Source organism: Capricornis sumatraensis, chromosome 2 (assembly GCF_032405125.1).
Source record: "Capricornis sumatraensis isolate serow.1 chromosome 2, serow.2, whole genome shotgun sequence".
NCBI lineage: Eukaryota > Metazoa > Chordata > Mammalia > Artiodactyla > Bovidae > Capricornis > Capricornis sumatraensis.
Genome location: NC_091070.1, coordinates 83174064 through 83196617, shown reverse-complemented (window position 1 = coordinate 83196617; position 22554 = coordinate 83174064). Strand labels below are relative to the sequence as shown.

Below are 22554 nucleotides of genomic sequence, written 5' to 3'. Positions count from 1 at the left end.
GCTTCCTTTCTTGTCCCAAACCTCACTACAAACAACACTGGAATTCTCTGCAAAGGAAGATACCAATGTTTTTCTTTTTACCTGAATATTTTGATGCTCCCTCTGATTTGACTTCGTATTTACTTCATCTAGCATCTGAGACAAATTTCGCTTTGGCAAAACATATGAAAACACAGGTTACCCAGTGTGAGAATAAAGAAAACTACATTTTCCTCAATAGGAAATATACCCAATTAGTGATTTTCAGCTTATCAAAGTTTTAATTTTCCTGTACAAAACACAAGGTGGCAGTGTTTCCACTTAAAACTCCAAATGGAAAAGATATTTAACAATATAGGTTTTAAAGGAATCAAATATAGTCTATTTTTAAATACTAAAAAATAACAGAATTTAAAAATCTCTATTAACTATTTTCACCAAAGTCACAAAATTTTAAAAAGAAGAATTTATACTAGAGGCAAAACTCAAATTATACTAAAAAGCACCAGCTACTATTGCCAAAAGAAGGGAATTGTGTTTAAAAAGAAAAGGGAGAGTTATATTAACATTGAAAGAAAATATGGAAATTGTTTCTTTGAGTACTGATGGAATAAAATATCAGAGGGTGTGATAAGAAAGAGACAGAGAATGCGCTGACGAAAGCTACATGGAAGACTTCTAAACGACCTGGCTGGTACATGATCCGTTTCTGTACACTTACTGCTTTGAAACTTTATTCCAGCTTAGAGATTTGCTTCAATAAAAACACAACACAATCATTAAACGAGAGAAAATAACCTTTTTTTTTGCCCAAATTGATCTGTAAATCTACACAATAATTTGAGAGCTAGAAAAAACAAATAAAAAAGTAAATGCGTTAATTCTCTAAGGTAATTATGGTTTGCATTATTTGTTGAGTTTTCTTTACTCAAGTGTTTAAACTATCATTCCAATCAACTTAGATTTGGAATTAGAGGGAAAAAAAGTTCCCATTAAGATGATACTTCATATCCACAATTTGGCCCAAACTACATTTCTAGCTTCACTGCTTCTACCAAAGGTCCGTTCTCATGTGGAATCTGACCAGTCTCATCATACCATGTCCTGCCCTCGCCTTCTTCTGGTCCGTGGTTCCTGTCCCTCTGTCCCTCTACTGCCCCTTGGACGTGTTAGACACATTCCCTCATCAGAGGTTCGGTACTTGCCATTCCCTCTGCCCTTGAGGCTTCACCCACAGAGCCCCTGGCTCCCTCTTCACTTCCTTCAGACCTCTGCTGGAATGTCACTTCCTGACCACACCATCTAAAATAGCTTCCTGCCCTCTGTCTCTGCCTCCCCTCATCCTGTTCTGCTGGTCTTCAAAGCATCTCCTAGGATACTAAATACCTATTTGTTTATTATTCATCTCTCTCACTAGGCTGGGAGCTCCATGAGAGCAGGGACTTTGAACACTGATATCCTCGGCACTTAGAACAGTAATGGGCATAAAGTCAGTAACTGAATACATCTTATTTTTAAACTATAGGCTTCTTGATAACAAGGATTACATGTCCTTTAGTTTGGAAACAAATCTTATTTATAACAGCTATTATAAAATGTATTTAATAAATAACTGAAATGTTTCATTGTTCTTAGTAGAATATTAATTCCATGAATTCATTTAGATAACATTCATTAAGATACCATTCCCATATTAATATTCAAGAATTCTTTCTTTTAAATACCTGTATATTTCAGAATTATTTTTCTCTGAATCTGGGTGAGATGACTGGTACAGTTATAAGAGTATACATTTTATTTCCCTCTACCCCAACTTAGGTTATCTAAGGAGACAGGTGCTCCAGATGGAAAAAAAGTGACAGCAGACATGACCCATGCATGGACATATTACTTAATTCTGATGGACTGAAAGGGCAGCATGCTTTCATATAGCTTTCAGATTCAGGTGTGGGCTAGAGAAATGATGCAGAATGATGACAGGATGGCTGAGAAGGTACCTGATTACTTTCTCTTCAGGGTTTGGAAGTGTTCAGGTCCTTCTCACTAGAGAAAAGCTGAAAGCCTGGAAGGGAACAGCCAGCAGAAGAGGAGAGTTGCCTGCACTAGCTTTGGGCAAGATGGTTAGAGTGCGTAAAGCAACCCCACTCGTTTTAACTCAAAGAGATCAGGGGAAATAATTAGACATCTACTGAGACACAAAACCAGGGTTAAGTACTGATTTGATAATAAAGTTAGTACAAGGGATGAATTACTTCATGTACTGTGTTGTTTTAAAAGTCAGTGTGAAAGTTGCTCAGTTGTGTCCAACTCTTTGCAACCCCATGGACTATACAGTCCATGGAATTCTCCAGGCCAGAATACTGGTGTGGGTAGCCTTTCCCTTCTCCAGGGGATCTTCCCATCCCAGGGGTCAAACCCAGGTTTCCCACATTGCTGGAGGATTCTTTATCAGCTGAGCCACAAAGGGAGCCCCTTTTAAAGTCAAGTCCTCATTAAATACACACAGCAAAAAAGAAAATCAAAATGTTAACAGTGGCATTGAAATCACATATATAATCTTCTTTGAGTTGTTTTCTTCACTTCTTATTGCACTGGAAGAATTTTCCCACATCAGGATATATTTGGTTCTGTTACTAAATGAGAATAGAAAACTGTCTACGGTCTGCCAGACTAATATTCATCATCAAAGAATCTCAACAAGGTGCAACATTTTACACTTGAAAGGGCTAGATGTTCAAGACCAGCGATCAGGAGGTTGCTTATTGCCCACTGGATACATTCACTGTAATTAAGACCCACTGTCTCAAGCTGAGCGACAGTATCTGTATAAAGCCTCAGGATCTCATGACCTAGGTTCTACATGGGCATGATTAACTGAGAAGAGAGAACAACATGAATTTAAACTCAAAACAGTTAAATATAACTATTAACCAGGTTTGCCAAGCACTTTACTTAAATTGTACAATATACATAATTTTTAACCTGTTGTAAAGATGGTCCTTTCTTCCAAAGTTCTCTCCCTGAAGATTTAGAGAGGGAAAGAGAGGAGAAAGAGGAACAGTGAGACAGAAGGTTAACTCAGGTAGATTTCCATTCCCTAATTATATAATTAAGTCAATATTAAAGAAATAAACTTCTAAGTTTCTTTATAGCTTACTACCTTACAGTTAAAACAACAGTGAAACATCATTTTTGCCTATCTAAATTGGTAAAGTATTTTTTTCCTATGATAACATCCATGTAGATAATATTCTATGCTAGGGAGGGAAGGGAGGTGAAAAATGCAAAATTGAAAACACTCCTAAATGAGAAGGCAACTTGTTGATATATATCAAAAGCTTAAAGAAATGTGCATAACCTGAAACCACCTGACTCAATTTCTAGGAAGTGATTCTAAGGGTATAATAAAAACATGCTAAAACATTTACACATAATGACAGTCACTAAATGCTTATTTACATTAGTAAAAATTGTAAACAACTTAAATAACACCTATAGAAAATTATTTAACCAAATTAAATGTAAACAGATTGAATTGTATACATCAATAAAAATCATACTGTAGAAAAAATACTTATGAGGGAAAAGTTTTCAAACTATATTACAAAAAAGTAATCTATAGCTGACTACAGGTGACTTCAATTTTATGCATAGTGAATAGACTGGAAGAATATTGCTCAAAATGTTAGTAGAGGCTCCTCAGTGGCAGAAAGTGAAGTCACTCAGTCGTGTCTGACTCTTTGTGACCCCATGGACTGTAGCCTACCAGACTCCTCCATCCATGGGATTTTCCAGACAAGAATACTGGAGTGGGTTGCCACTTCCTTCTCCAAGAGATCTTCCCAACCCAGGGATTGAACCCGGGTCTCCCGTATTGTAGGCAGACGCTTTACCATCTGAGCCATCAGGGAAGTGGCAGAATGAGTGACTAATTTTACTTGCTGTGCTTTTCTGTACTTTCCAATTTCTCTTTAATAAGCATAGAAATGTACTTGACACAAGTATTCAATAAATCTTGATTGAATATTTTACATACACGTTTAAACAATGATTCTTTAAGACTTTTTAAGTATAAGACCTGAAATCCCTCACCCCTCATCAAAAAATATGTATAGTAAAGCCCTTTATTTGGGTCTTTCTGTTCAGTTCTTAAATTACTCCACAGTAGAGTAGGGTTGACTGGATAAGCTAGACAGTAAAGGTAACACACACTGCCCCAAAATGAGTGACTATAATGTGAACCCGCACAGCTGGGGCAGAGAGGGAGATGAAACAGTACTGCTTCAAGTAAGGAGTGTTTTGCCCCTTACAATACTGTAGCTCTACCATGTAAATCTTAAAAAGCTGTTCTTTATTAGCACGCTTTATTAACTAGCACTTTTCTAACGACAGAAAACTGCTGGTACCTTTGTTGGAATTTTCCGCTGCCGTCTTCAATAAGGTTAGAATGTCCAGATTGTCACCAATTCTTGCATAGTAAGAACTATCATGGCCAAGGGCATCCAGCAAGGTTACGTCAGCGCCATTTTTGATTAAGACTTCTACTGCATCTTTGCAACCATACTCGCATCCTAGCATGAGAGCAGTCCTACAAGCGAAGACGGAAGAATAAAAGACCATAAGAAGGATCCAAAAAATATTTCAGAAATCTCTTTCAGAGGCCCCGTTCTTAAAGAACAGATATGACTTTAAAAAGCTATATTGTTACACACACAGATTTGACTTCATATTTTTATTTTATATTTTAACTTCATTGCATTTATAAAAACATGTGCTTGTGTCTTAGTTTGCAGGGCTTCCTCTAGTTTACAGTGGCTCAGATGGTAAAGAATCCTCCTGCAATGCAGCAGACCCAGGTTCAATCCCTGGGGATCTTCCTGATCCCCTGTGAAGGGAATGGCTGCCCACTCCAATGTTCTTGCCTGGAGAATTCCATGAACAGAGGAGCTTGGCGGGCTACAGTCCATCAGGTCACATAGAGTCGGACATGACTAAGCACAACACAGCAATGAAAAAGAGACAAACGTACTTGGAAAAACATAAGATCTATTAAATAAGACATTATATACATGGATCAGCCAGATCACGCCTCTCTGACCTGAAATTTATTCTTATATCAAATTTTATTAATCATGCTTGGAGCCAGATTATAGTATCATAAAAACAAAGTAGTATAAAAAAGTCACTTTCTTAAAAATCACACTAATGATTTAACTGCTTAAGAATTTCCTCCTTTGGGATGCCTGAACAGTAAAAACGATCAGAGCTATAAAATCTGACATCCAAAGACTATTATACTTATCTACTTCCAGTGGACTACAAACAATAGAATACATGTTTAAAAGAATAAGATTAACTGAAAGGAAACCAACAATTTTACTAGTAATCATCTATAAAAATCTCAGAACCTTGTCATAAACTATTATAATGCTTCCCCTGGAGAAATGGGCAGATTTTGGATACTTTGCTGTCAGAAACTCTGTGACTATAAACATCAGAATTACAATATAGCAAGTAGCATGATACACTAAACCCAGAAAAGAAGACAGGGAGAAATACAGACAGAAATTGTTAGTGCACATCAATTAAAACATCAAATACAGATGCAGAAGTAAATGAATGGAATCTGTGCTGGGGTACAGAAATGAACTCAGTTTCAGAGATAGAGGTGGCATTGCGCCCAGGTAGAAAGGAGAGAAAACACCTTGAAAGAACCTACACTGAAACATGTCCATCTCCAGCACAGCCGAGAACTCCTTTTCTCAAAAGATTCACTAATGAAGAAGTAGATTGTAGATGTACCTTTTTATTCTTCTTCCTTATTTGAGCCCATTTCACTAAAGGTTATTTTAAAAGTTAAAAATAACTAGGATATAATTCCTCTTTCTTCAGTTCTTTGACTCAAACACAGGCCACAGTCACGGCATATTTTTTGAGTTCACCCTCTCATCATCCCCTATTTCCCCCCTCCCCTCTTCTTCAGCCAATTCTGAAGAAAAATAAGTAGTGAATGCTAATTCCAAGGAAGGGAGAACCACAGGGAGTGGAAAGGCCAGGTCACAACAGCAGAGCTTCAGGATCACTGGGCATCCAGCTCGTGTCTAGGGAACCTTAATAAAAGAATTACCTGTTTTGTTTGTCTCTGGAATTAATATCCGCCCCTCTATCTATCAGCAGTTGACATATTGTTGGCCTACACATCTGAGTAGCCAGAACAAGCGGTGTCCGCCCATCCTAAGGAACAAAAAAATAAGACAGCATTAAGACAACAGATCTCCCAAAATGTGAAAGTTAGAACCCATGAGTTGAAATGACAATAACATAAAGTGACTCACTACATCTTTGGCATTCACCGAGGCCCCATGGTCGCAGAGCAGCTGTATGCTAGAAGGACAGTCTGCCATAGCTGTGAGGAACAAAGGAAAATGATAAATGGTGAACATCTGCTGCTGACACCTGGTGTTTTACAAGACCCATATAAGGCCTAAATTCTTCAGTCCCTAAAATCCCAAGCTTTACATCCTCCACTCTCAGTTTAGCACTAGAAGTATCGATTTTTCTATCTGAAAACGGATCCAACAAGATCATTTTGTAAGTTTTGTCTAATTTATTAGAACCAAGGAATACTGTCATTCTTATAGAAGATAAGAATATACTGCTGTTCTAAGGGTAAACACTGACAATGCAAATCTAACTTAAATTTTCTATTTAGAGTATATTTTAAAATATGGCTATACCTGACTGGACCCTTGAAGCATTAGCTGAGATTTTTTTTTTAAAGAATCATATCCTTTCTTTTTTTTTAAATAGAAGAGCTAAAGTTAATAAAGTATGACTCATACAGTTCACATGCCCTTTTCAGAGCAGAAACTGCAATGTCTGATCTTAATTATGCAAAAAGCAGGGTCATTTTGCTCAAAATTATATTACAAAGTCACATCATGCTTCTTCTCTGATTGACACTAGAGTTCATTTTTGTATCAGGAAAAAATGGTCAAATTCATAAAATGTGTTGATACTTCCCATGAGTTTTTATAAATTTTTATGAGTTGATACTAGATTATCTGTATAAAAACAACTAAGTCAATGTTCTTTTTTTTTTTTTCGTAAAATTCAATAAAGTAAAACCAAACATACATTTAAAAAAATCAAGTAAATTTTTCATTTCTGATGTCTTTAATCCAGCAATCTTTTATATAAAATATACCATCAACCTTTTAAAAAAAGATAAAACTGAAATCAAATACATTAATTCCAGAATTATGAAATGAACAACCATTCGGGTCCAAATAATAATGAACAAATGTAATGGATAAAACATTTGAGAGCTATACCATATTGCATAAGTAAAGTCAGTATTAAAGGTGCTGTGATGGAGAATGTTGGCTGTTCACCGTTCTTCCGTGGTAATAACTGTGCCAGTCACAGGGTGGTTCACCTAGCCCATAGGCCCCAGTCTCCTTTGCATGCAGGCAAGACTACAAAAGCTAGATCATGCCAGTTGAGTCTGACTGGAGGGATGTGCGCTACCTTCTGAGGCTAGGGCTACAAAATGTGGTTATACATTCCTCCATAATCTTTCTCTTTCCTGTTAGCAGGAAAACAGATACCTGTTGTCAGCTTCAGCCTTAAAGAAGAGGACAACACCCCAGGCAATGGCAGAACTGCAAAATGGAAGTAATCTGCGTCCCCGCAGGACCATATGGAGCAGAGGAATAAGCCAATCTGATCATCAGGGCTGTGACATGAAAGAAACTATGTTTTTTTTTAAAGCCAATGTTATTTTGTCACAGCGGTAGAATCTTATCCCTAATCAAGACAAAAATTGCTATTGGGAGTCAGGTGCTGCTAATAACTAAACAGATAACTAAATTACATGGAACCGGTTTACTGGATGGATACTAGGTTGTCAGTAAAATGTATTTCAGCCTAGGAACCTGATTTTTCTCATGCTGTAGCAAAACATTTGTTAGATTCATCATGTGTTCTAATTTAAAAGGTACACCATGTGACTGTGGAACCTTTCTAGGCAAAGCAACAGAAAAGAGCCAAAATTTTAGTACATATTGACAGCTGCTTACTGCTTTTAGTAAGGTATTTTAAGAAAGTGATGAGGTTAAGCAAGAATTAGTTATGCACACTGTTGGAAGCAAACAGAGTGCCTACGTATTTGGGACCTCACAGGTATAGGAAGCCAATTATTTCTCTATACCAAACACCAATCTAAAATTATTGCTGGTCACAACTTTTCTCAAAGACTGTGCAATAAGGAAAATAAAGAAAGGGGAAAAAAAAAAAAGGTCCAGTCCTGGAATAAAGATCGAATTGAGAATACTATATTCCTAATGCTGCTGCTAAGTCGCTTCAGTCGTGTCCGACTCTGTGCGACCCCAGAGACGGCAGCCCACCAGGCTCCCCCGTCCCTGGGATTCTCCAGGCTAGAATACTGGAGTGGGTTCCCATTTCCTTCTCCAATGCATGGAAGTGAGAAGTGAAAGTGAAGTCGCTCAGTCGTGTCCAACTCTTAGCGACCCCATGGACTGCAGCCTACCAGGCTCCTCTGCCCATGGGATTTTCCAGGCAAGAGTACTAGAGTGGGATTCCTAATACAACACTATTATTTCAGATGACTTTGAGATATCAGTATTAAAATGAAGTAGAGAACAAATGAACGTATTTTCAAAACAGAAGTAGAGTCACAGACATAGAGGACAAATTTACGGTTACCAGGGGATGGAGGAGAGGGATAAATTGAGATTGGAATTAACATACACACACCACTCTATACAAAATAGATAACTCATAAGAACCTACTCTATAGCACAGGGAACTCTACTCCATACTCTGCAGTGGACTATATAGGAAAAAAGTCTGAAGAAAAAAAAGAGTGGCAATATGCATAACTGATTCACTTCGCTGTACACTTGTGCACTGTAAATCAACTATACTCCAATAACAATTTTTTAAAACCTTGTAAATTAACCTAATGTTCTACACTATATGGAACATTTTATAAAAAAATAGATTTTCTAAATTTTAGCCAAAAAAATAAAATGAGGTAGAGAATTATGACTCTAGAAATAAAGACAAGAAATAAAGGAGGGTTAACATTTTTATGTCCAGAAAATAAATGATTTCTGGTATATGAAAGTGGCTGGCAACAAACAAGCGAGAAACCTACCAAGGTTTTGAGGGAATGAATATACTATCCCCAAATCCGAAAGCCCAGGCAGCTAAACCAGTAACTCTTCCTGCACTTAAGCTGCCTATATAGAAGGCATACCTTCCAGCATCCAATTTATCTGTGTCTTAGAGGATAACAGACAAGTAAGAACCTCTGAGATGGCAGCGCTAGGGCCCACAGATGACAATGAAAGGGATTTCTCACAGGAAACAGAACCGGGGGGGCACATGGAGCAGTTAACCAAGAAATTACTCCAAGACCTCAGCTGAAAGCCTCTGCAAGTTTTGCTCAGCAGCATTTGATACCTGCTACTGATCAGTGATTGCTGTGTATTTCCTAGTTCTCCCTTTTCTGAAACAGAGACTTTAGTTTATTTATCCTGTTCTTGTTTCATCACTATATATTATGAAGAGTAGATTTCTTTTCTTTGATTTTATAAATTGTTGAACCATCAAGAGCCATTTCAGAGCCAAACAAGAGTACAGCACCCAGAAGCCCAACTTTGAGGTGGCCTCAGCAACTGGACTGGTTATGTATCCTCTCCCTGGGGAGGGGGCAAAGGTTCTATGTGTGGGAAGTAGTGGCTGAGGGAATATTTGGAAGGCCAGAAGGCTGGACTGTGGCGACTGGTACCAATCTGTTCTCCCCTTCTTCTGCAGTGGAGCAGCTGGGCTGTGACTAGTTATCTGGAGATTACATTTCTGGGCCTCCTTAGCAGGCCACCAACTGACTTTTCTCTTGTTGATGGATTATGAATAAAGAGCTATTTACCACTTCCAAATCTGGGCCTTAGATCGTGGGCATTTGCTCCCCCAGTTCTCCTTCCCTTTGCTGCTAGCGGGAACATGGATATGACTACAACCCAGCTGCAATGACGTAGCTGAGAAAGATACCAGGGGAAAGTGGAGCAACAAGATGGAAAGAATTCAGTGCATGAATGACCTCAAGCCATATATACCACTCAACACTTTTTTAATAAGCAGCTGGTACTTAAGTTCTTTTATTACATCAACTCTGTCTTCATTCTAACTTCATCAGTATACCTAATGAATAAATATTTAGATTTCAATTGGTTAAGTTGTACCAGTTTTAAAGACAAGGATAATAAAATCTATAATATACAAAAAATTATACACACGTAATGTATACATTTTTATGAGTTTGGACTAAAGCACACTTGTAATACCATCACCACAATCAAGATACTAAACATATGGATCACTTCCACAAATTTCTTTGTGTTGTTTTGTTTGTATGTGGTTTTGGGGTTTTTTTTTTTTTGGTGAGAATATTTATCAAAATATTCTGTCCTCTTAATGTATTTTAAATTGTACAGTATCATATCGTTAATAATATATAATATATTATATTATATAATTATATAAATTCCTGTATAATAATTATACCTCAGGTATTTAAAAAAGTAAAAATGACTGGGGAAAGCTGAACATTGAGTAGATGATACTGAAACTATTTTCAAACACACTGTGATAATGATATTACATTTAGGTTACAAAATAGAATCATTATCTTTCAGAGATAAAAACTGAATTGTTTATGGATAGAATTATATGATGTTTGGGATTTGATTTAAAATATGCCAGGAGAGTAGAATAATGGGTGGTGGTATAAATGAATCAAGATTGGCCACATGATCACAACTGTCCAAACTGGATGAACAGTATAAGGTATTTTAATATGATAGTTAAACATTATGTTTGAAATTTTCCATAATAAAAATTTTTTAATGATTTTAAAAACATGATTATTAATAAGGTTGGATGGATTAAAAAATAACTATGAAAAGGTGGTAGGAGAAGAAAAATACCACATGACACAAATTCATACTTCATTAAGCAGCAAAATCATTTTAATATTTCTACCAAGTGCAATAAATTAGTGCTACAGAACTGAATTGTATTTTTTTTATGGTGTCAAATTTAAATAAATCTGTTTGGTGATTCCATAACTACACAAGCTTGATAAGTATATTACATATGAATCTAGGCTTATGTTTTTTTAATTACTTAATTATTTTTATACAAGTAGCAATATACAAAATATATAAAATTATCATAAAAATTAAAAACTACAGAAACTCACAGGGGTCATTGTGAGGCTCAAATGATAATGTATGTAAAAATGCTTTGCAAATAATAGTACTCTCACAATTTTAAAAAATGCACTGTGTAAGAGATTAAACTATCATAAATGTACATTTTTTTTAAAGGAAGAAAATCAAGTTATAAAAGTTTGAAGGAAATCTGAAGTATAATACATTTTTCAAGGGACCACTCTAACTACCACATTATTCCATATACATGAAAGGAAACAGTGTGGTTCTTTTTTTTTCCTTTTCTTTGAACTTCTATTTAACTAGGAATTTCAGTCTTAGAAGAGTCCAACCAGGGGTCAGACTATCTTACATTCCAAAACTCCTTAAATATTTAACTTTTTAAAATCATTTTCTTTAAGACACCTAAAGAATAATGCAGATAAACTTTGATATTAATAAAATCTTTGAAATTACTAATATAAATCTCTTTTAAAATAGAGCACATTACAATGATATCAAATTCAGCACTGATACCTCTAAACCAAAACAAGCACCACCACCACTAATTGAGAAGTTACTACATGCCAGGCACTATTTATGATTCAGTTATAACCACTACTGGGCTTCCCTGGTGGCTCAGATGGTAAAGAATCCGCCTGCAATGCGGGAGACCTGGGTTCAATCCCTGGGTTGGGAAGATACCCTGGAGGAGGGCTTGGTAAGCCACTCCAGTATTCTTGCCTGGAGAATCCCCATAGACAGAGGAGCCTGGTGAGCTACAGTCCATGGGGTCACAAAGGGTCAGACAGGACTGAGTGACCAAACACACAAGGCAGTAGTATTATTAACTTCATTCAGCAGATGAGGAAAATGAGGTACAGACATGTTAATGAGGCGAATACAGTTTTTAAGAAAAAGTCTTCCTTCTTCCATTTCTCCTACCAATCCCCAAGCATACACACAGTATTTACAGCTCCTTGAGAACAAGGTTATGATTTATTCACCTTTGGACTCTCAGTATCTAGCATCTTGGCCCGTAAATACGGTCTGAATGAATCTTTTTAAGCTGTACAATCTACCCAATTTCAAACTTGAGTAAATAAAAAATTCATAACATTTTGTTTCTCCATGGATTACAAAAACATATGTATGTTAAACTCTGAAGTCAATTTAAATGCCCAGCCATTTAACAAAGATTTTATGTTCAACTGAACAAAGACTTAACACAAATTTATATCCAACTGAAATCTTTGCTTACCTGCATCATGAAGTGCGGTTCTTCCCTGCAGGTCTACATGTTCAGTGGGACAATTGTACTGTTAAAACACAGAAATTTAGTCATGTAAGGAAGTTTTATTTTCAAATTAAATACAGTGATTCAAATGAACAGCTGTTATTTCATCTTAAAAATACTGCATTTATCAAAAACTCTAAAGAGTACTAGACAAGTCATAAATATTTTGACATGTGACAAATACAATAACATTATACTATAAATTTAACAGTGTTCCAGCAAACAGGAAAACATATGGTACATTACAATAGCATGGAATATAGAAACGGCTATTGTTTTGGTTTTTGGGTTTTTTTTCTGTTAACGGTTAAAACTTGAACAATTGAATCAGAAAAAAACAAATGAGCTCTGCTGTGAAACTCAGTAGCAAACATGTTCAAGGAAACGTGTGACTAGACTCTTCAACTAAAAACTTAATCTAGCCCACTAGCTCATAGAACTTTGTAGTTGCCTGATTACAAGCTTAACTAATGACGCTATTATACAGTCTGACTTATTGGTGTTTATATAGAAACATATAGATTCTACACTGTGCCACTTCATCTCAAGTCATATACCAGACCACAGAAATTTCCAATCTCTAGCTAATGTCAACAGGAAGGTCAGGTCTTTGTTGTTTATTTTTAATACACTGAGTTATGCAATTCACTTCCCTCAGAGTTTTTGCTCTTTATTGTTCACATTCTTTCACAAACGATGGAAAAACGATTACATAAGCTAACAGTCAAAGCTAGCCTACTATTTTCTTTGATCTCAAGTCTCAAAAATGCATTGAAAATACATCTACTATTTGCAGTCAAAGTAATAAATTCAAAGTATTAACCACTTTTACTACCTGTAGAAGTTTTTGTAGACACAGTGCGTGCCCATACTTTGCAGCCAGGTGAAGAGCATTCCTTCCTAGAAAAGAGATAATTTTAAATAGATGATAAGGGTTATTTTCTTCACATGTGAATTCCCCTTAAAAATGTGATTGATTTTTCCAAAATCAGCTGACAGACGACTTCATTTATAGGCATGCTTTAAGTTTGAGCTTTATTTGCACTGAAGGAAGGAGGGCAAAAATCACTCAGATTGGTCACTAGGCAAAACATCCAAAGCAGAAAGAACACAGACAAAAACAAGAAAGACATATGTCGGAGTTGGAATCAGCACGATACACATATAAAGTTTTATGAGTTCTGAAAAGGTACAGTTAGTCCAAAATTTCTAAAAATGAATATTCTGCATCAATGGAAAACACACACACGTGTGTGTATATGTGTGTGTGTGTGTGTGTGTGTGTGTGTGTGTAATAAACAGTTTTTTGTTCATTTAAAGGTGGCAAGTAAATAAAGTGTGGTCTTCAATTAAGAATTTGATATACCTTTAGGTAAAGATTTACCTCACTAACTCATCTGTGATGTCTCTCTTTCTCTCCCTCCTTGCCTTCCATTTCCAAACAGAATGCTGTTAACAGTAATGCATTTATTTGTCCACACATGAAGTCACAGGATAGAACATTAAAGCTGTTAAGGAAACTCTCTGCTCTAGGTCAACTCCCATATTTCACTGAGTAACAAAGTGTAAGTTCCAGTGATTGTGAATGGAAAATTAAAACATTCACTAAAGAAAAGTGATAGTTATATTCAAATACTTCAAATCTACCCTGTGATATGCAAACAAATTTATGCTATAATATTTTAAAAGACAGACATAGGTATGACTAAGTTTAGGCAGGAGGCCGGTCTAGAAGAAATAATTTTTTATAAATATAGCTAGCCAAACAGACCAGGTCTCCTCATGAGGCCTGACGGTTAAGAACACAGACTCTGACTATGACTCATACACGGAAGGACCCTGGCACATCACTTAACAACTCAGTGCGTTGCAGACTCACTGGCTGGATGTGAGGATAAAATGAGTTAGTACATGTGAAGTGCTTAGCAGAATAGCGTCATCTATTATCATGTTTAAAAAAGCATCATCTATTCTTGTTATGACCACTATTGGTGATGCTGTTATGAGGCAATTAGTTCCCCAACAAGTCTAACCAAAGGCCAAATGACCTCAGGACAGCACGAATGTATATACTGAATAGTACACACATGTGTGCTAAGTCGCTTCAGTCATGCATGACTCTTTGTGACCCCATGGACTGCAGCCCCACCAGGCTCCTCTGTCCACAGAATCCTCCAGGCAAGAAAACTGGAGTTAGCTGCCATGCCCTCCTCCAGGGGATCTTCCCGACCCAGGAATCGGACCCACATCTCCTACGGCTCCTGGCATTGCAGGCGGATTCTTTACCACTGAGCCATGAATAGTACATAAGTATAAATTAAATGGCCCCTATAGATTCTTCCAAGTCTGAGATTTTAGAATCCTATAACACTACCAAGACAAGCCCTAGACCTCAGGTCTCCAGCTGCTAATCTGTTCAGTCATGCTTTCTGCTACACTGCCCTCTCCCCCACAATACCTCAACTAATTAGAAACAAAGTTACGGCCTTCTCTCTGTAAATCACATTTAAGTCTGACTGAGAGCATTATCAGTGGACAATGCTTGTCTTCTCTGTACTATGGAGGCAAACATACCTGCGGTGTCACTGGTTGTAATATCAACTCCATGTATGAGGATGGCATTCAAACACTCAAGATTTCCCTTTGAGGCCACAACATGAAAGCTAAACAAAAAGAAAATTTTGTTATGCCATGGAAACTACCCAAGGTCAACTTTAAAAATGTTACATTCAGCCATCTTATATTCAATACTCCTATATACACACATGTACACACGTGCATTTTAAAGGCTACACTAAACACTTACATTTTTAATACAAGAAAAAAAGAAACGTATCTCACATTACTGAAAAACTCATTTTAATCCATATTTATATCACTACCCCTATAGTTTATCTTTTCAATAACAGAGGCACTGGTGTTTAGACCTTAAATGCACTGAAAATTTTCCATCAGATTATTTTACTTAATATCAAATATACGGAAACTGCCAAAACAAATGAAGATACCACAGAATGCTAAGGCCAAAGAGAGATCAAAACACTTATCCATCTCTTTAGAATTATCATATTAAAGCTGGCATAGAAAAGTTTTCAAAACCAGCTAAGCTATACTTGAAAGCCACAAAAGTCTGGCATCATCTTCTTTCCCCCAAGTACTACCACATAATTCCTCCTTTCACTCAAGAGATCTGTGTGAGTGGTTGAAATTTCACACAAACAGGCAGAATTGGGCGCGTTTTCTAATAAGGCAAGTAAAGCCTACTTAAAAACATAACTTTAAGTCATCAAGTATTCAAGATACAGGATAAATATCCCAGTGTTTCTTTGATCATCTAATACTTTTCTTAATGAACATAGAAATACTTTGTGTGCATTAAGAACTGATACTGTACGTAAACATAGTAGGACTTGTTGGCAAAGGACGTTGAACTCAGGCCATAAACAAGCACAGTAACCACTGTGAAGATGCCAGGAGATGAAGGCTCAGCAAGATGCCTGGATGTAGACACACTCGGCAGCATACCCCGCAGCAGGGGTCTTCCCTCAACATACCACTTAAAAATTTTACATTTTCCCACGCCCTAAAACCTTAGTACTCCTAGCTCCCTCATCCCTGCCTTCATTATTTTAAATGTAACTATGCATTTTCTAATACATATAAATTCAAATTTTATTTTCTTTATGGTCTATTAATCTCCTCTAAGAAAGCAGGGATTCTTGGCTGTTCTGCTTCCTATTATATTCCCAGAACCAATTAAAGTACCAGACAGATGTGGTGTTGTTTTTCAGTCACTAAGTCGTGTCAGACTCTTTTGCGACCCCATGGACCGTGGCCCACCAGGCTCCTCTATCCATGGGATTTACCAGGCAAGAATACTGGAGTAGGTTGCCATTTTCTTCTCTAGGCGATCTTTCTGACCAAGGGATCAAACCCATGTCTTCTGCATTGGCAGGTGGGTTCTCTACCACTGAGCCACTTGGGAAGCCCACCAGACAGATGATAGACCCTCAAATATTTGAATAACTGAATGCTCAGAAACAAAATGTAGAGCTACCTTGCAAATTCACTTTCAGATATTCGATTATGCCTCCATTCGCATTATGATGAATATAAATGCAAACTAGAGACCGAGCACTAAGTAAAGTAAATCAGGTTTGTGTGCAGTTTGAATGAGAGAGAGATACTTCTGATAAAAAGAATGTACTGCTCCTAAAAGTCAGACAAGTTCTCCTTAAAGTAGAACTGAACTGCTGTAGGGCTGAGGGTATTGATTCTTTCTGCAGCACTGAAGCAGGGAATTCTATTATGCAGTGCACTGAGAACTTTTTCAGGGATGGTAATTTCCTTCATGCAAAGGTTTTCCATCTTCAAACAACTTTGGAGATCTCATTCTTTGTCTACCTGTTTTCACTTCTTAGCTCACAAAATCTGAAAGACTTCTCTTCTCCAAAATAACTTAGCATTATATCGATGATGCACTACGAGGGCAGAAATCGAAGCAAATCTACAATGCATTATTAATATGGGTGTGCTATAGACAGTAGATGTGCTTCAGAAAGAAGATATACCAATCACTACACTGTATGCAGAGTTGCAAAGGAAACCTGGAAAACTGCTTTATAGAAATATGCTTTTTCAATTAAAAAATCAACTTTTTCTTTTTAAAAACAAGACAAGTATTACTACTACAATAGGAGATCCAGGTAATTTGGACAGTCCCCACCTCTGGTTGTTTGAAGACAACCAGAAAAGCATACAAAATAAGAAATCTGCCTGAAGGTATCAGTGAGCTAACATGATAGTGAAAAATTACTAAGACAGTATGCAGGGAAGCACAGAGGCCCAGAGAGGTGAACCTGGAATATTGAGCTACTTTTTCTCTAGGAGCATTTGCTATTTAGAGAGAAAAAAACTGAGAGGTTGAACAGTCCTTTTGGCAGCCTGAGGGGAAGGCGAGTCAGGAACTGGAACTCACAGCTCTCCAAGGGGCAATAGGGATTCTAGGTGAACCTGCCCCATTTTGTATTGGCAACAGACTACATCCCTGGGAAACAGGTAACCAGGAATAAAATATATTCTTGTAATGACTATCCAAGGCCTCAAATATTTCATTTTTGAAACTGTATAAAGATCAAGAGGGGCTTTGCTGATGGCTCAGACAGTAAAGAATCTGTCTGCAATGCAGGAGACTGGGTTTTATCCCTGAGTCAGAAAGATCCCCTAGAGAAGAGATTGGCTACCCACTCGCATGTTCTTGCCTGGAGAATCCCACGGACAGATGAGCCTCGAGGGCTGCAGTCCATGGGGTTGCAAAGAGTCAGACATGACGGAGTGACTTATACTTTCACTTCAGAGATCAAGAAGGACATGTTAATTTTGCCTTAAATTTCAAAAATTAAAAACCAAAAAAAAAAAATCATTCCAAATTAAACTATTTTTATAACTATAGAAAATATATTTGTAGTATGTCCTGTACTTGACTAAATATAAAATGCTTTAATTAGAAACACTTTGTGTGTGAATAACGAAAGGAAAATATTTTATGCTATGAATCCTAAAAAGAATTCTAATTCTATAGTGAATACCTCAAAAACTTATACTACTCAAATCTGTCATAAACTAAAGTTCACAGTACATCATAAACTAAAGTTCACAGTTCATCATATTATACCAGATTTGCATAATTCTATTAATATAAGTAATTTCCCTCAAAATTGAACCTTAGATCAAAAAAGTCAGAACAAAATCTCAAGTAACCATTCATTCAAAACATTCAAAGCATGGGCAGACAAAACTGAAGAAATAAGGTTTCACTGAAGATTTTCATCACAAACAAGATCCTTTGAACTTTTAACATCATGGCACTTGGGGAAAAAATAAACAACAGTTTTGATATTAAATTTTTATTATTTATACTGTGAGCCCTATAAATGGCTTATAATTTAGCAAAAGTAGAAGCAGGACTCAAAATAACTAGTTTCTGTAGCCATCAACTTGCCTACTTTACAAAACTGAAACAGTACAAAAAATTGGGACTTCTTAAACTTCAATGCTCTTATAAACAACTTAAAGTCACGCTCTGCTATATTTATGTATCTAAGCATTCTAAGGTAGTGACCTACATCAAACATTAACTATTCACTTCCTAATATTCACTTCTATATTTAGTATCTGATTTCTAGTATTCTAAAAAAAACTCATGCAAGTATAAGGCAGAGAGGTATTTAAGGAAATGAGACTTTTCACCTCTAACTTTGGAAGGTTTCCCAGATAAGGTTTGAATTGCTGTATTTATAGAGGATAGTAAAGGTCCATCTAGTCAAGGCTATGGTTTTTCCAGTGGTCACGTATGGATGTGAGAGTTGGACTATGAAGAAAGCTGAGCACCGAAGAATTGATGCTTTTGAACTGTGGTGTTGGAGAAGACTCTTGAGAGTCCCTTGGACTGCAAGGAGATCCAACCAGTCCATTCTGAAGGAGATCAACCCTGGGATTTCTTTGGAGGGAATGATGCTGAAGCTGAAGCTCCAGTACTTTGGCCACCTCATGAGAAGAGTTGACTCATTGGAAAAGACTCTGATGCTGGGAGGGATTGAGGGCAGGAGGAGAAGGGGACGACAGAGGACGAGATGGCTGGATGGCATCACCGACTCAATGGATATGAGTTTGAGTGAACTCTGGGAGATGGTGATGGACAGGGAGGCCTGGCGTGCTGCGATTCATGGGGTCGCAGAGAGTCGGACACGACTGAGCGACTGAACTGAACTAAACAGAATCTAGATCTACCCTTTAACCCAGCTGCTCCCTATCGTCAACATGAAAGAAAATGATGAAGACTAGGAAGAGGCAGGAGAAAAGATACCTGGTTTATAAGCATATAGACAAACCAGCAGCCTTCAGTAACACAAAACAAAAGGGCGGGATCACTGCCTGTATCTCCCTAAGTCACACTAGTTATTCTGCCTCTCTATTGTCCTAGACATCTTCATTTAAATTAGTTACCCCAATACAAAAATGGATTGGGGTTAAGGGGGAGAGGTAATGTAATGTATAGAACTCTTCCAAAATAGAAAACTTGGGTTTATATTCCAGACTGTGACTTTTAATGAGACTAGACACCAAGTTATATAGCCTCTGTAAACTTCTTCCTGCTTCTTTCAGAGGGCCACTGTGAAGATCAAACATGATAAGGAGTATTAAAAAAAAAAGCTTATAAACAAAATTGTACCAAATAACCCAGGCTGGGATTTGCCATAGGGCCCAAACAACTAGACCACTGGGTAGTAATCTCTGTCTCACTTTGAAAATCTTTCCTATTGAGGACAATTATTAGTTCAAATTGATGAAAGTCATGTCTGAAAGATTTTAGTGTGTGGGTTTTGATAAAGACTTTTAAAATTACATGTTGATAACCATAATTCACAGATTTCATTTGTATGCCAAGGGTGTACTCTTGAGAGAATTACCACCAGTAATACTCACGCAGATCTGCCTTCTACATCTAGCTTGCCTGGATTTACTCCCTTTTTAGCAAGAATTGAGGTCACTTTCTCTACATCTCCCCTTTCTGCTGCTTTCATCAATCGGTCATCGTATTTGTTCCAATCTGCTGCTTGCTACAATAAAGGAAAAAAGAGTAAACATAGCATACTATATACTATATTAGTAAGGCTCTCCAAAGAAGGGGAAACAAGAGAAGGGAAAACAGTACTGTCTAATACATCATTCAGCTGTCAAATGTATCTCCAATTCCTTTCTCCTCGCTATTCTAACCTGATGAAAAGAGCCTTTCCAAAACACACAATATACAAGAAATATTTTATATATTATATATTTGAGAAAAAGGGGATTTCTCGTGTTTTCTGCCCTGTTTTCTTTGCCTTCGGAGCAAAGAAAGGAAAGGAATTAACTGTTGAATACCTACCATGTGCCAGGTATAAATTACTGGAACAACCCTAGTAAACTAGATTTATCATCTCCATTTAACAGATGAGAAAAATCAAGGCTCCAGGGATATTAAATGACTTAAGAGGCCAAGCCCAATTCTGACTTCTCATGACTTCCCAAAGCAGTGTACTTGTTGTCCTATTCTGTAAGTCATGCTTTTGAAATTGGCTCTGGTTACCTATTGCCCAAGACCTTTAGTGGCAGTGGAATTCTGTACACATTTAAGAACACCCACCCTTCTCCCCCCAGCATCACTTGCTTAAAAGGTACTACTGGAAATATAATTATAGAAGCAAATTGTACACACATACATGCAATTAAAAAAGCAATCCATTATGCTTATGTATTAGAATAAAAAGAAACATCTACATAGAAAAACTTTTTTAAAAACTCTAAAAATATTAACTACTTAAAAATCCTAAAATTATAGGATCAGAGATGACTTTCATTTTCTTGCTTCTTTACATTCAACATGTACTGCTTTTTATAAAAAAAAAGATGTTTGATTTCAACAAAACAGTGCATATGTATTTCAAAGGAACATTAAAGGCACTTTTTTAAATAGAAAAACATATCAAAAGATATACATTTCAATTATATCAAGGTTATCAAGTTTTAATTGGAGAAAATACATTCAAGATATTAGATATTCTGAAGCCAATAACTTTAACCTTTTCTTAGTAAGTAGAAATGTATTACTCAAAACTAAAATATACATTATTTAAACAAGTAAGGTTTTAGCCTTTTAAAATTCTATACAGTAAACTTATTGCTAAATTCTTCTTTGCTAAGTTCAATATCATTTTTAGAACAAAAAATAATGTACATATCTTTCACTTAACTTACAAAGTAATTCCTATGTCCACAAATACAATAACAAATCTCTGGAGGAAAAAAATGAATCACTTCATATAAAGCATATCCTCTAAATGTTTGATCAATAGGATTATTTTGTATCTACTCTCCTCTAAAACAAAACAAAAAAAGTAACCAATTTTCTAGCTAAATAAGTAATGTATTCATTAAATACTTGAAGTGAAAAATATAAAAACTGAATATGAAAAAAGACAGATATATTAAAATTTTAACCCACCAATGAAATGTAACATTTCAATGGAATCTGGTTCAAGTATCTACACAGACTTCAGAATTGTTGTCTGCAGTCATATTTGGAGATGAACTACTTCCTTCTAACTTGAAAAGTTCAAACTGTCAACTATGATATGAGTCCTATGAGCCCTACTTACTGCCTCAGTCTAAACAACATTTTCAGCTTCCCCTTTCTTTAGCTTTAAAACAAAACAATCAGTGTACTGGCTCTAATTTAGGGAGTGGTAGTAGATGTAGGCTTTGTGTTTTCAAATGCCTAAGAGATTAAGTCACGTTTAGCACACAAACACTTGCTCTAAATTGATTAGTTTACCCTTGCAGTTAGAACAATCTCAATTTTATTTCCAAGTAAACTAGCTGGTGGAGAAAGGAGCTATTTAAAACACTAGAACAATTGCAAAATCCCAAAGTAAGGCTCTTTAAAAGATAACTAAATGAGATTAAAGTCTGGTATTAATCCTGTGATTTTCAGTTCTTCTCTACCAAGCACTTTGGTCCACTGTCAGTTAACAGAAATACTGCTCAATTACTAAAATTCTATTATGAGCTTTTTAAATCCAGAAAAAGAAACAAGCACTTTTGTTTTCGATCACTAGCCCCAGTCTGCTAATTAAATAAACCAGAGAGAACAGAAAGAAACCAAATTTTTTAAAAAAGTAGTACATTTTAAAAGAATACAGTTCAGAAAGCCTGGCCAAGACTCTCTTGTTTCACTGACTATAGGGATACCTACTCTGTTCTTAGGAGCACAAGAAAACCAACAGCTCATCATAGACAGGATTTAGTTTCTTGTTGCTAACAGCAAATTAGTTCGCATTAAGTTACAAATCACTGTGGCTCACAAACCGAGCCCTCAGAGAAACTCCTAACTAGTGACTCAGTCCTTCTTAGAACTCTTCCTGTTCTGCAGTCTTCCTGCTGCACTACACTTAGCTTGGATCTCTAAGGATATTTTCTTCGGATATGTCTTCGGAATCCTTC

At 36.5% G+C, this 22554-nt stretch overlaps 1 protein-coding gene across 1 annotated transcript in view; it reads right to left on the bottom strand.

Annotated features, from left to right (window-relative positions):
- Positions 1 to 22345, bottom strand: part of UACA (uveal autoantigen with coiled-coil domains and ankyrin repeats) — a 41561-nt gene extending 19216 nt beyond the window's left edge. The window contains exons 1-10 of the mRNA XM_068962710.1: positions 22307 to 22345; positions 19999 to 20132; positions 15088 to 15176; positions 13349 to 13413; positions 12478 to 12535; positions 6315 to 6385; positions 6107 to 6213; positions 4386 to 4567; positions 2962 to 2999; positions 82 to 150 (exon numbers count right to left, since the gene is read on the bottom strand). Coding sequence (XP_068818811.1) covers positions 82 to 150; positions 2962 to 2999; positions 4386 to 4567; positions 6107 to 6213; positions 6315 to 6385; positions 12478 to 12535; positions 13349 to 13413; positions 15088 to 15176; positions 19999 to 20132; positions 22307 to 22345 — 852 coding nt within the window. The remainder of the gene's footprint in view (positions 1 to 81; positions 151 to 2961; positions 3000 to 4385; positions 4568 to 6106; positions 6214 to 6314; positions 6386 to 12477; positions 12536 to 13348; positions 13414 to 15087; positions 15177 to 19998; positions 20133 to 22306) is intronic.
- Between the last annotated feature and the right edge of the window lie 209 nt (positions 22346 to 22554).